The sequence below is a fragment of the Plectrocnemia conspersa genome, unplaced genomic scaffold, assembly GCF_051122295.1.
Source record: "Plectrocnemia conspersa isolate PC_06_02 unplaced genomic scaffold, ASM5112229v1 ptg000014l, whole genome shotgun sequence".
Lineage (NCBI taxonomy): Eukaryota > Metazoa > Arthropoda > Insecta > Trichoptera > Polycentropodidae > Plectrocnemia > Plectrocnemia conspersa.
In genome coordinates this window covers 28,494,609-28,508,287 of record NW_028277178.1, presented here as the reverse complement: position 1 = coordinate 28,508,287, position 13,679 = coordinate 28,494,609, and the positions used below count along the sequence as shown (strand labels likewise).

Sequence of the window (13,679 nt, the reverse complement as noted above, 5' to 3'; positions counted from 1 at the left end):
AGTTCATATTTTGGAAGAATAGTTGTAGAGAAATTTTAATTTTCATTTATATGTCTTTTGAGTAAGCATCAAAAGGCAAATTTAACATTTTTTATAGCACTATTTTGAATCACCTGAAGTGATTTTAATTTAAATTTACTTGTAAATCCCCAAACGCAAGTAAATGAATTTATGCATAATAATTTTTTGATTTTATTTTATATGATACGATAAAATACTCTGATTCTTAGTAAGCCAAAGGACATAGAACCATTAGTTGCTTGGCTCTTTTATCGAGTCTTTCGCAATTAATTTCGGCGCAACGATTGGATGCTACCGACAAAACAAAGCTTGATTGAAAGCGAGTTTGATAGTATTCTACATCGCTAGCTAAACAATTAAATAATGTCAATGTTGTCAATGATGTTATTAAAATCCACTATAAAACGCAATTATTTCATAGCAACCTAATATTATCTCTGACCTGTGCACCGCTCTTTACATTTCAACTTAAAAAAAGAACCATTGTTCAGCTGTTCTTGAAACAGGGTCACTTTTGCACCATATTTGCCGGCTTGACCTTAAAAACCATATTAATATTCAATACCTTACGGGTGTTGAACCTGCGTCGCGTTATCACCACATCGCAGCGACGTTAATCGGTGATTGTAAACGTTTATCTTCATAGGACAAAACGACGATTTAATGACAATAATTCGGTATTATGATGGCACGCAAAACGGCCTCACCACACACACATACGACCATTGTGTTGAACGCGATCTTGTCCGTTGATATGGTCCACGGAAGGTCATGGCGAACTTAATGACTAGTCCCATAATTGCAACGCTATTGTGAGCCGGTCACCTGTGCTCATTTCCGGCATAGGCAGGAACGCTTTCATACCATGGCAGTCGGCTGAAGAATCGGACACGCTGAAAGGCGGATTGAATTTACATTTGGTCACGAGCTGACGTCATTTGAATTGGATCATTCACAAAAAAAGGTTTTGTAAATATGAGACCGTCCTTCAAATTGACAGCTTTACCCCTTTGACAACGAGGCTAGAAACTAAGCGATTAAAACTCGGGCTTATTGTATATGATACTTTCAAAATCAATATATGGCGGCCCTGTTAAAATTCTCTTAGTCCACGTGCCATTATTTCTTATGCAAACATTTTGAGGGCCAAAAAATCTTTTGCTGGTGGGAGCAAAAAAAATATTTTTGTTTGTTAAGGGTGTTTTTTAAATTGGCAACACTTTTGTCAGTGACATCTGATTTGTGTTCAGTTTGGTTTGCCATTTCACCATGAACAGTACATAGCTTAAAACGGTATGACAATTTTAATATTCCTCTTCGTCGCTGCTATATTTTAATCTAACCTGTCGTTTTCTTAGAATTAGTTCAAAATCATTATTATCTATACTATATTTGCGTTAACACAGTCAGTTCGAGAGCAATCCATTTCATCATTATTCATAATTGAGAAAGAAACGGCAAATTATACGTTCGATATACTTATCATTACTCCGATTAATTGACAAAAATAAAAATACAGTAATGATTTTAATTTCTAATAATAATAATAAACTGGAGTAATGATAAGTATATTGAACGTATATCCGTATCGTGCTAGAGCTAGTAGGAGCGTAAGCTCAAACTTTCCATCTCTCGAGCTGACTGTGTTAACGCAAATAGAGCATAGGAAAACTTTTTCTGTGATGATCTATCGTAATTATAATTATATAATAATCACTAATTTCGATCTCCTAGACACTAAGGTCAATTTGGAATTATAGCCTATGTATTTTAGGTAATAGTCACCGATTTATATCACTCATCTAGTTATGGCTAACATAAACCATTTTAAATTTATTAAACTAAACTATAAAGTATTGACCTTTTAGGTGCGTTTTATGTGAAGAAGATAATTGGAGGCTACATATTTAAATAATGTATGTATTAATCTATAGAGCCATACAGTATCGAAGGCTTTTTCAATATCAAGCGACAATAAACCCATGTTTTATAATAATATATCGGAATGATATATTCCTTTGCGGTTTTCCATCTGAGTTATTTAATTAATTAGATAGTTTCATTGAGCAGATTCAGATAGGTATATTTATAGATAATAAACTAATTATAAACCATAAAAAAATATTATAGCTATTATTTATTATACTGCGAAATTTTGATTGCAAGCGAATTAAAAAGATAATATTTATTACCATTATTTTCAAATTAAGGTTATATGTTTTACTATCAATCTGCAGCAATTTTATGTAGGTTAGATAGAGTTATGCAAAAAAAAAAACTCCAAAAAACCGCATTTTTTTAAATAATAATAGCTAAAAGTGGTTCAATGACATTCATTATTCTATTCAGGCTAAAGTTTGTCTGTCATCCATTCATTCAATCGATTCACAATGGGCGTCTGTCAGCGCAGATTGGGAAGCACAGGCGGAAACATGAATTGCATCGAATTGTATTAATATGATCTGTCGCACAAATTAAATGCAAATTAAAATTTCTCGCAGACAATGAGACAGGATAATCGTGTGAAGATGGTGTCCGTAGTTTAGTTGAGCAAACGAGCGAAGACGTCACATCCGCGCTAGTGCGGTAACCAAATTTTTAAATCGATTTCAATCGAAGTAAATTCAGTCATATGTGACCCTGATTGACCTGTGAGATGCATGTTAAAATGAAAATTGCTCCTTGAAGAAAATCAGTAATCTAACGCAAAGGTTATTTGACGCTGCTCATACATATTTGTGACCTTTTCGATTCATCAATGAGATAATTTTTAAAGCTGCCTTTTAAGCACATGATTTATACGGCTATAATAAATGAAAAACAATAGCTAGTGTCATAGCTCTTCAAGTAGTAATTCTATTATAAGATCTATCAGCGAATAACCAAAATAAACAACCCGTCCCCCTTGCGGAAAAGCAATCATCTAATCAACCTCTATCATGGCGACCTCCTTGTCTCCATCTTTATCATCTCCTCCCGATTGAGTTTGTTCGCAATTATTTTAAAACAGTTTCAAAATTCATATTTTTTTTCTTACACTGTCAACGAGTTATTGTCGCAGCGATTTAGAAAGCGAAAACCAAATTCTTTAGTTTAATACGGTGAAAGTACAGTGACAGATTGACCTGTCGTTGTATTTTTTATTTAACTAGATTAACCGTAATACTTTTACAATCATGCTTGACAATCACAGACTAAAAAAACTTGAATTATAAATTAGTTTTATATTAATATTTAATTAACTCAGACATAAATGATTCGTATGATATATTATATATCAGAGATTGCCAACTTGTTCAGGATTGGATCGACTATATTTTTTTCTGACACTGTGACCGATTTATTTTAATTTTGGGATTTACATGAATTTGTTTATGGAATATACAAACTATAGATTATTTTAATATTTTTAATACACGACAGAATTTAAATTTAATGGTAAGAATTATTTTGACAGATGATCAAAATATTTTTTTCCAGTATTGTTATTGCTATTGCGCTGAAGATTTGTATAACTGGTCAATTTGTCATTCGCATGTCGTTAGTTCATTATCATTATCATTATTGTTTTAATGTCAACTTGTTTAGTCGGGCTCGCAACATTGTCAGATGTCAACACAACAAACCAAGCGTGCTCTCCCCCGCCGCTCTGTTGTTATTCCCGCTTCGCTCGACGCTATGAATACCTGAATTTTATTTTTAATACCCCCCCCCCCCCCCCATAACAATTGTTTTCATTATTTAAAAAAATATATGTCTTAATAATAGTAATTAAAATGTTTATTATTTTATTTTTTTAATCTGATGCTATTTAATAAATATGATTTAATAAATTATAATAGATTTAATAAACATATAAGATATGTTTAATAAATTAATTACAATTAAAATTGGGCAATATAAAACTGTTATAAATATTTTTTTTGCTTATACTTAATATATTTTTCATCCTAGATAAAGAAATATACTTTCAATGGCAGAGAATATTTACAGTAAGAACACTTGCGTGTTATTTATGTGATTTTTTCTGGTCGTAACGAGGGCTTTTGTGTGGTCTCATCCTTTACGCTATTGTCTTCTTTCCTTGTTGATGGATGATCATTTTAGTCGCAGTAAATTAACGCGAGTTTTATTAATAAGACCCCACCGCAGTTATGCCTTTTATATATTTTTATAAATACATAAATAAATTAGTAGATATGTGAAAATTTCATATAGAATATCCTGATGGAAGTGTATATCTTAATCTCTATAAATCTTACTCACAATGCGAGGATTTAAGGCAGAAACAGACTTTGTTGTTATTTGTTACTTTTCTTATAAAAATGGTTTGCGTAACGGTCAGAATTTAAACATATGGAGATTTGGCAACGCTGTCACTGGACACTTGCAGTTTGGATTCCTGCTATCGCACTTATATTGCTCTTTTTGTATCAACCGTTCTTTAGATGCATTTGTAAATAGCTCTAATCTATTTAAAATCCGATCGTGACGTGCATTTGTATAAATAAGTCATAAACACTTAACAATTATTTTTTATTACGATTTTAACGAGTAATTGCGACAAAGTTTAGTTTCTTATGGTATATATTAATTAATTGTTTATGTATTAAACATAATTATATAATATAAGATAATTTTTATTTATTTTTATTGATATTGTCTCCTTAGTCCCTATTAGATGTATATGTTACAATTAATATGTTTTACCAGTGAAGTTATATTTTCAATGGCGTTTCAGTAAAGTGATAACCAGATACATTTTCACTGGTTGATATATATTTTTACTAGATAAAATATAATTGAACCGTAGAGCAATAGAAATCCTTCAACTCTCAAAAGTGTATAAGCAAATATTGTAGTGATATGAAATAGAATATTGAGCTGCCTTTGGAACACTTCTAGTTTATAGTATTCTTCAAAGAACCCTAAATTTAGATAACAATTTATGATAGTGTTTCTCAAATTTTTGTTACCTACTTTAGTTCAACCTAAACATAATTATATTTATCACGAACAACCGTGGGGATATAGTACCCCCGGAAAAAATGTAATCGCAGATCATTCTTTGAAAAATATTTGTATAGAAAGTAAAAAAAAAATATTAAATAAATCTTATTTTCTATAAAATATGTAAATACAAAGTAAATTAATACAAACAAACACAAGGACAAAAAATACAAATAAAAATCAGTAATGACTAGGCTGTGCCTATTTTTTATGGCAAAGCATATTTATATCCGAGATTTGTAAACGAAAAGTGTTGAATTTCTTCTCATTAGTCTACTTTTAAAAACTTTTGCGGAACCCAGGTTTAAGAATTATGATGCAGAGAGTGTGCATCAAATTTACTAAATTTAAAATTTGCAGTCATTGCGGCCCTAAGACCAATTTTTAACAGAAGAAGCGCGCTAACAATTTGTTTTAATAGCATAAGCTCAACTTGACCTAATTCAAATTCTAAAACTTACTTAATTTTAGAACCTTTGGTTAGGTTTGATTTAATTTATTTTAAATATTATAGTATTCTGTCGATGAAGTGACGTCACAGTTATGTGAGTCTCTGATTACATGGAAACACGCACACCGGATCATCCGTTTGTAAACAAATACAGTTTTATTAATACCGAGTAGTAAAATTGTAAATCAATTTTTTGTTACACTTTAACTGGCTGAGTTAGTGAAATTGTATTAATACTATTGTAAACATAAATTCACTTAAAAATATGTATTTAATGCAAAAATTTTTAGCTATTTATACATAAACGACATTTTGTTAAAATATAGCATGACGTTGCATTTGATAGTTTATGATATCAAATTCAAACAAACGGCAATGTTCAGTTGGCCGCGTAGCGCAAATTTTGTATGTCATCATTTTTATCCATTTAGTTTTACTAGTACATTTTCAGGTGTACAAAAATATAATGTAGATTTAGCTTTTATTTAACACCATCCAATGTAGCTTCTTTTAGAATCTAAAAAATACTTTGTGATCTGCAATCAAATTTTATTATGAACTAAACCACTAATTATGGTTTACAAAATTACTCATAGGCTTATATTCTTTACAGTAATTGTCCGAAAATAGGCATTGGTAGTGTAAGCAAAATGCTGTATGTAAATAGTTGTACGTGACAAATGATCTTTCCCTATCTACGACCGCTCTTTGTGCACTAAACGTATTATTAATATATTTCATACAATACAACATAATTAATACCAACATTAAATAAATTCAAATTAGGAGTGTCCAAAATAACAGGACATTTTTATGTTACCATATAATACATACCATAAAACACTAGTACCGTCATCGAATTTTTTACTAAATGTGTCACACTATATCGCTGTAACTTCTAGAAGAGATGGTTATTTTAATCTTACGTTACAGCTAAGTATATATATTTTATCGTGTCTTATTTTGAAAACCAAATAAGCAATTTTGCACAATAATTATTTTAGACAATTTTCAATGAGCAAGCGCGTAATTGGACACGTTTGCAAAACGTCTCATTTGCAATTGTCGCCGTGTCTCACAGATGAATGCGCTTCTCAAATTTATGTTTAAATTACGCTTTTATGTTTTAATTATATACTGCATACAGGTGTATATATGTATTTATTATTTTATTAGCTTAATAGCACCTCATTGACATTGCTTAATTTTTATAATCGTTGTTATATTGTAGAAAATTACTATGTTTTTAATTATGATTAAACTAAAACGTATAAAAGCCATACGTATTTTATTGTAATATAGCTTTATTTTAAAGTGGAGTATATATATCAGAATATGTTTCTGGCTAGAATTATGTTTAAATAAAGAGTTTATTAATAATATAAACGTTTCAGGTCAGCGAATATGACATGTACGCCAATCATCGATGAAAATTTGTACTTAGTAATCGACGAATCACTTTTTGAAAGATTGCTGAAGAAGTAGATATTTCGCAGGGTTCATGAGCAGCCAAATATGTTCAAAAACTTGAATTTACAACAAAATAACTGAGCAATTGTTAAATGAAGTAGCTTACATTAATTTTCTATTGTTTACAAAATCAAAAAATCACAATAGGCAAAACAAATTATAGTAATTTCAAACCAAAGCTAGATTGGATACTTTCCTGTTATCCGGAAATAATTTTTAAATATGTTATTTATTTGTGTAATATGTTATTTATTTATTTTTATTCAATTTTTTTTTATTTACATATATTATTTATTAATATACCATTATAAATGACATTATAAGTAGAATCATCGCAGAGAGTTGTTAATGGAGTATTCACTGTTCTGAACATCGCTCGCTTGCTGAGGCTCGTTCGCACATCTAACATATGTAGCAAATATACAAAAAGAAACAATTGTACAAATAAATAATATTATTTAAAAAAATGACTGGATTATTACAGTCAATTAAAATATTTACATTTTCGCGTAACATAAATATAAGGTATTTTTTTATTTGCGATTGTAGAATATGTAGTGCTTATTAATTTTCGTTTCCACACACGAAGTCTCGGTCGTTCGCGTCCAGTAATTGCCAATTATGAAAATGATGTCCTGCGAATAAGACGTCCGCCAAGGGCCTAATGTCCGACATCCGGACAACTTGTCAAATGTCATCGAAAATATGCTATTGTCTTCCATGGATGACAGCGTCGACTCAAGACAATTTATTATAAATAATCGACAATTTTGAACAGCGTGCGTGGCTTCAATCTAAAGATAAAAATAGTTGGTTCAATGCCCTAAGAAATGTTAGTTACTATCTTGTTATTATTATTATTATTTAATACTTAAAAATTTGTGATTACTATTCTATATCCAAAGGAAACACATAATGTATTGTTTTTACACCAATTAAAATAAGAGGTTTACAGTGTATTTGAGCAAAGAAAGAACGTAAAATTAACGCTCCCGAAGCCAAACATTAATCATTTTAAATGTAATCTAAAACATATTTTTTTAATAGGAGAACTGGTGGTGACATACCTCTTCACCAGATTTAGATTCAATTGGGATGAAGTGGACTTCAGCATATTTTCCACGTACAGCATGGTAACAAATTTGTGTGGTAAGGTATTTTATTTTATTATATTATAAACTACATGTATCCTTTAATCGATGTGAAAAATATAGCATGATTAAATTAATCAAAAACATTCAAACCTTCGTAACCAGGCTAAGGACAATTTAATATTTCGCGTATCTTTTCGACCGTGGCGCTTAAATAGTAACATTGATAAATTGGAACATCACTAGCGCTTTTTAATCGTGGCGAGTTTTTTTGATAATATTAAATGTAACATTAAATAATTTTAATATTGCAATAGACACCATTTATTTATTTTTTATTTCAGTGCATTTTTTATATTACTATTTATTTTATTTACATTGTTAAATAATCTATTCATTTCCTCCTTCCGCTGGACATTCATCAATAAAGATCAACGTTATGTTAGCTTTGCATTGTTAAGTTAATTTTAACAAACAAGCAATTAATTAAACATTTAAAATATCATATGTATTTACAAATTCAAAAATGGCTTAATATTTATTCAAGCGTCAAAAATATGACACTTAATATCTTGTTACGGCTATCAAATATTTAAAAATAAAATTCATTGTTGAACTTGACATTTGAATAATTGGCGATAGCACTGCAAAAAGTGTCCTTATAATCCCCCTATAAAAAATATGACGGCTTAACTGTACATCAAATCATTTTTTACTGCCATTTTTTTATACTAAGTAGACCGTTACTTACCTTGACTGTTTCGTAATTGTGACACTGCATTTTTTTAGTATCGACCACAATATAATATTAATTATTAGGTTATAACATAGTAACTATTTTTTATTATAAATTTTCAGGTACACTCTTTTCGGTTGGCGTCTTCAGCCATATGCTGAAGTTTGACGATGCCATAATTGGAATAATGTCCAGCATGAGTAAAATTCTATCTAGCTTCGTCTACGCGTTCGCCGTTACCAAATGGCAAATGTACTTAGGTAAGTCATTAGTTTTTTGCCCCGAAACACGTACGTGCATTGCAATTAGTATTTATTTCATATAATTGTTTGTAAAAAATTGAGTCAAATGAAAACCTTAAATAATATTTCAATTATATATTGATGGAAAAGGGTGCAAAATAACATAATTTATCTACATAATCTACATGGCGTTCAATACAAAAAAGTGTATGGATAAGCATATCTAAACCAAATTTTGATCAATAGGAGAGCGCAAAAAACAATTATCACTTCTCAGAAGTCAAAAATCCACGTTAAAAGCAATAAAATCGTGCCGTTACCAAGCGTTCCCACTGCGCTGACGCGATTTTATTGCTTTTGACGTGAATTTTTGAATTCTGAGAAGTGATAATTGTTTTTGCGCCCTCCTATTGACCAAAATTCGGTTTGAATACACTTTGACCAATACTTTCATATCAGAAGTCCGTAATAATATCAGTAAAGATAGCTATCATATTTTTAAAATGTACTTCTTCTTGCGCTTATTTTCTCCTGAGAGTTGAGTTGTCTTAGTTTGTATTTTGGAGTTGACCTGATGAAAGTTCTAAAGCTCTAATTAATTTTAAAACTAGCATTAGGTTAGGTTTGGGTTTGAACAGCAAATGGACGTTTCGCAGATGTTAAATTGAGTTTCATGGTAATTTTCAAGCAGCATATAATTAAGTAGTTAAATTATATTTTCGCAAAGTAAAAATTTAGTTTAGTAAAAATATATATTTACTGGTGAAAATGTATTTATACTTCACTAGTGGAAATATAACTTCACTAAAAAATATACATTCACTGTATATTACATGCAAATAAATAATGATAACTATGTAAATATTTATATTACTACATATAGAAAAATTGAAATCATTTAATTTTACTAATATATGCCAGATAAATTATGGTAAAAATATATACATCTACAGGTGAAAGTTTATTCTGATGTGGTTTGATGAACTGAAAAGACATGTTTTAAAAAAGATTTTCGGGATAGGTTCAAGACTGTCTTTTTTAGATTATCTTTGAGGGATAACTCGAGAATCTCTGGTTTAGAATTAGGGATGTCAATTCAGATTTTTCACAGGGGGCAAAAGTTGACCAGTCAGTAGTCATATTTTTAATATTTCGATTTCATTAAAATTCATAGTATTTCTTTAAATGACATACATTTTTTTTGCCAAATTCAAGGGGGAGTAAATGCCTCTACCTGCCCCTCCCCCCACGCCAAATGACGTCCCTCTACTACTTCGTCTTACCTGAACATCTTTCTTTTTGTCAATGTTAAAATCACTGGTATGTTTAAATAACATTGATTTCCAATTAGTCAGCACCTACTACTTCAAATTGCATGCAAGGCGATCATCAAAATACGTCATTCCTTAATTCAATAATTTATTTTTAACGTATGTCTGTTAATGTCTGCAGCAGAAATCGCTCCGTTTAGAATTTTTTGAGTCCACTCGTACACTTGCAAGAGTGACGAACATGTATCACTATACTTAGCTTTCATTCGTCGATGAATTTAATTTCTTCACTACTCAAAAACGAATGATACAGCGTCATAAAGCTGTCAATTTACAGATTTTTTCATTTAAGATTTTTATGTGACTCGCCAATCATAATTATATTTACAAAATATATTGATGATTACATATACATTTCAGCTCCGCTTGTTGAAATATTGAACGGAACTTCGTTCATTGCCATGAGATCCATTGCTACAAAATTAGTATCCAGTGAAGAATTGGGTAAAGTTAACTCATTGTTCGGAGTGTGTGAAGCGATGATGCCGTTGGTTTATGCTCCCATGTATACTACGATGTATGCGGCAACTATAGAAACTCTACCGGGTGCTTTCTTCCTATTGGGCGGGGGTCTGACTGCTCCCGCAGTTGTAATCTTCGGGTGAGAATTACATAAAATCATGAATTATGAGCGACATTATATAAATTCTCCTTTTAGTTGGATGTATGTGATGAACAAGAGAGAAGAACAGGAAAAACAAGATCTCGAATCGCAGAATAATGCAACGCAACAGGCAAACGGTGAAGTGAATAAGGCTTTCCAAAACGACGAAGATAAAACAGCTCCGGAAGATCAGCTGCCGAACATGGTCATCAGAAGAAACGATAATCGCAGATCTTTCGACGCAGAGCATTACAACAGACACGACATACGCAGGCCGTCCATAATAGAAGTGGCCGAAACGATGAAATGTACTTCAAAAATATGATGAACCAAAAGTACTACTTATTACCTATAAGACTATTTTGTATTATATTTAAGAGGAAATTATTAATTTTAATCGATACTTATGTGATATTAAGATAAGTAAGTGTTTTTTGTAAAGTAATTCAAGGTCGGTATCTCATTGAAAAACTCTTGATAGCGAAAAATGCACCTTCAAAGTTGGTGTCATGTATTATATTGTAGTTAACAATACAAAGTTTGATTTGCATAAAAATGCATATATTAAATGTAATTATGTATTAATATATCCTATTGTTATTTATTTTAATGTATGTATGTATGAGAGTTATCATAAATATTGTAAAAATGTGTCCACCACTTTATATCGTCGAGTGATATTTATAAAGGTTGATGTTTTTTTTAAATATTTATATTAGATTTATGTATAAAAAACTTTTTTTTAGATTTAAAACAACGCCAAGCATATATCAAAGGTCATAAAATTATGTGCTCAGTTTAATTCTAAAACATAAACTGTTACATATGTAGTTTATTATACTGCCAGGAATTGAGTATTGTAAATATATCCTTAGCTATTAGAAGCATCATATTAGATCTCGAAATTTTTAACTTTTTTGTAATGCTATCTGTTAATGGAACCTTCTGCAGGACCTTCTTTGTCCACTTCAATGAAATTTTTGATATACTCGTTCACCTTGAAAGTATGAAAAATTCTTCAGCATTTAAAAAATAACAAAGGTTTTCTGTAACCGGATAAATATTTTTTTCTATGAATATTATATAGATTGCATATATTAGATTATTCAATATTTATAATATATACTAATATTTATATTTATCAGTATTTTTTATGTATATATTATAATCTTATATATTTTCGATTAAATATTAGGGTGTATCTACAGTGTGAATAGAATAAAGTTAAAACAAAATGAAAAAATAATACGATTATTTATTTTATTTAAAAAAAGTACTTTATACACGAAAGCGTCGATCGATCGTATGTGTACCCAGTAAGTTACCGTTCTAAAAAATAATAATACGTCGATAAAAATGCAACATTAGTTATATACAAATACATTTCTTTATAAAATATTGTAAGATATTAAATATTGTAAATGACAAAAATACAATAAATAACTTTTCAAAGACATTCTCTATTATTTATTAATTTAAATTAATAATAACGACGAAAAAAGAATAAGCATTACAACTGTGGCGCGGGTGTGATGTGAAAGCTCGTAATAACGATCAACACTGAATTACAACATTTAGCGAGATATATGTATAATTATATAATATATAAGGCATTCGATTACGAGGAATGCTTAAATTTAACTAGTTACAAAATTGTCAACAGTTCCGAATCGAACGTCGCCTAAGTAAAACGAGAAGAACGCAGCAACGGCTACTTTACATCAATTACATCATACGGGGCGACCGGAAAACGCACATCCTACTAGTAGCACCATAAACGCATCAAAAACTGCATCTGTGGACCTTACTGGGCGCCGGCGGGGAGACGACAAATAAAACATGACGGTGTACGTTAAAGCTTTCGCTAGCTTCTCTTATATTTATTCTCATAGTTAAAATATATATATAAATAGCAATTTACAAATTATAAACGGGGGCGGGAGGAGTCTCCGCGTGCTCGTTAGCATGCACAATCCGCGGCGGCAGAATAGCCAGGTAAAATCGTTGTCTCGCAACAACGTCGACGACTATAATCAATTTAATAAAGATCGGTATAGCTAAATAACGAGTTAACACTATGAGTTGAAAATATTTTCCTTTGGAATTTCAATTATAGTCGGATTTGGCGATGAAGACCGATCGAAGTTTTGTGCAGTCGAATAATATTGGGTAGGATATAGAAACATAAATTACATTCCAATGTAGAATATGAATTCGAGCATAGATTTAATTTAAGACTCCATGTATCGTTTTAACATCCCTCAACCCCACACGGTGTACAGCCGACTACCTACTCGATATAATTTGACTGAAAACTCGTATTAAATTTTGACCAGTTATCCGACTTAAAAAATACATAAATAACAAACGTAAGGCCTGGTCTATTTGCATCCCTATCTCTCGTATAAAAATAATTTAAGATGTTCAGTCAGTTTCGTTCGGAGAGCATGCGATAATGGCTCTCGAAGGAAAGCGACGAGATGGACACGACGGGCAATAACACCCTGTATATTTATCGAATTTACGTTGCAGCGGCCGGCGAAAATTGAAAAAACTTTCGATGCGAAACGTCCCAAGCAAAGTATCGTCGCTATGTGTAAGTATATTTTATTTATACTACAAACCGCAACATAAAATGAGTGACGGTAGCCTACGATAATTGCCTGTATTTTTATCATAAATATATATATATATATATATATTTATATATCATAATTTCAATA

General features: G+C 30.7%; 1 protein-coding gene across 3 annotated transcripts in view; it reads left to right on the top strand.

Moving 5' to 3' along the window:
- LOC148226713 (lysosomal proton-coupled steroid conjugate and bile acid symporter SLC46A3-like) overlaps positions 1-13,586 on the top strand; it is a 39,517-nt gene extending 25,931 nt beyond the window's left edge. For all 3 annotated transcript variants that reach the window (XM_088204888.1, XM_088204889.1, XM_088204891.1), the window contains 4 exons: positions 8,000-8,101; positions 8,902-9,039; positions 10,713-10,953; positions 11,011-13,586. In XM_088204888.1, the coding sequence (XP_088061014.1) occupies positions 8,000-8,101; positions 8,902-9,039; positions 10,713-10,953; positions 11,011-11,281 (752 nt within the window). In that variant the 3' untranslated portion in view covers positions 11,282-13,586. The remainder of the gene's footprint in view (positions 1-7,999; positions 8,102-8,901; positions 9,040-10,712; positions 10,954-11,010) is intronic.
- Positions 13,587-13,679: the final 93 nt, after the last annotated feature.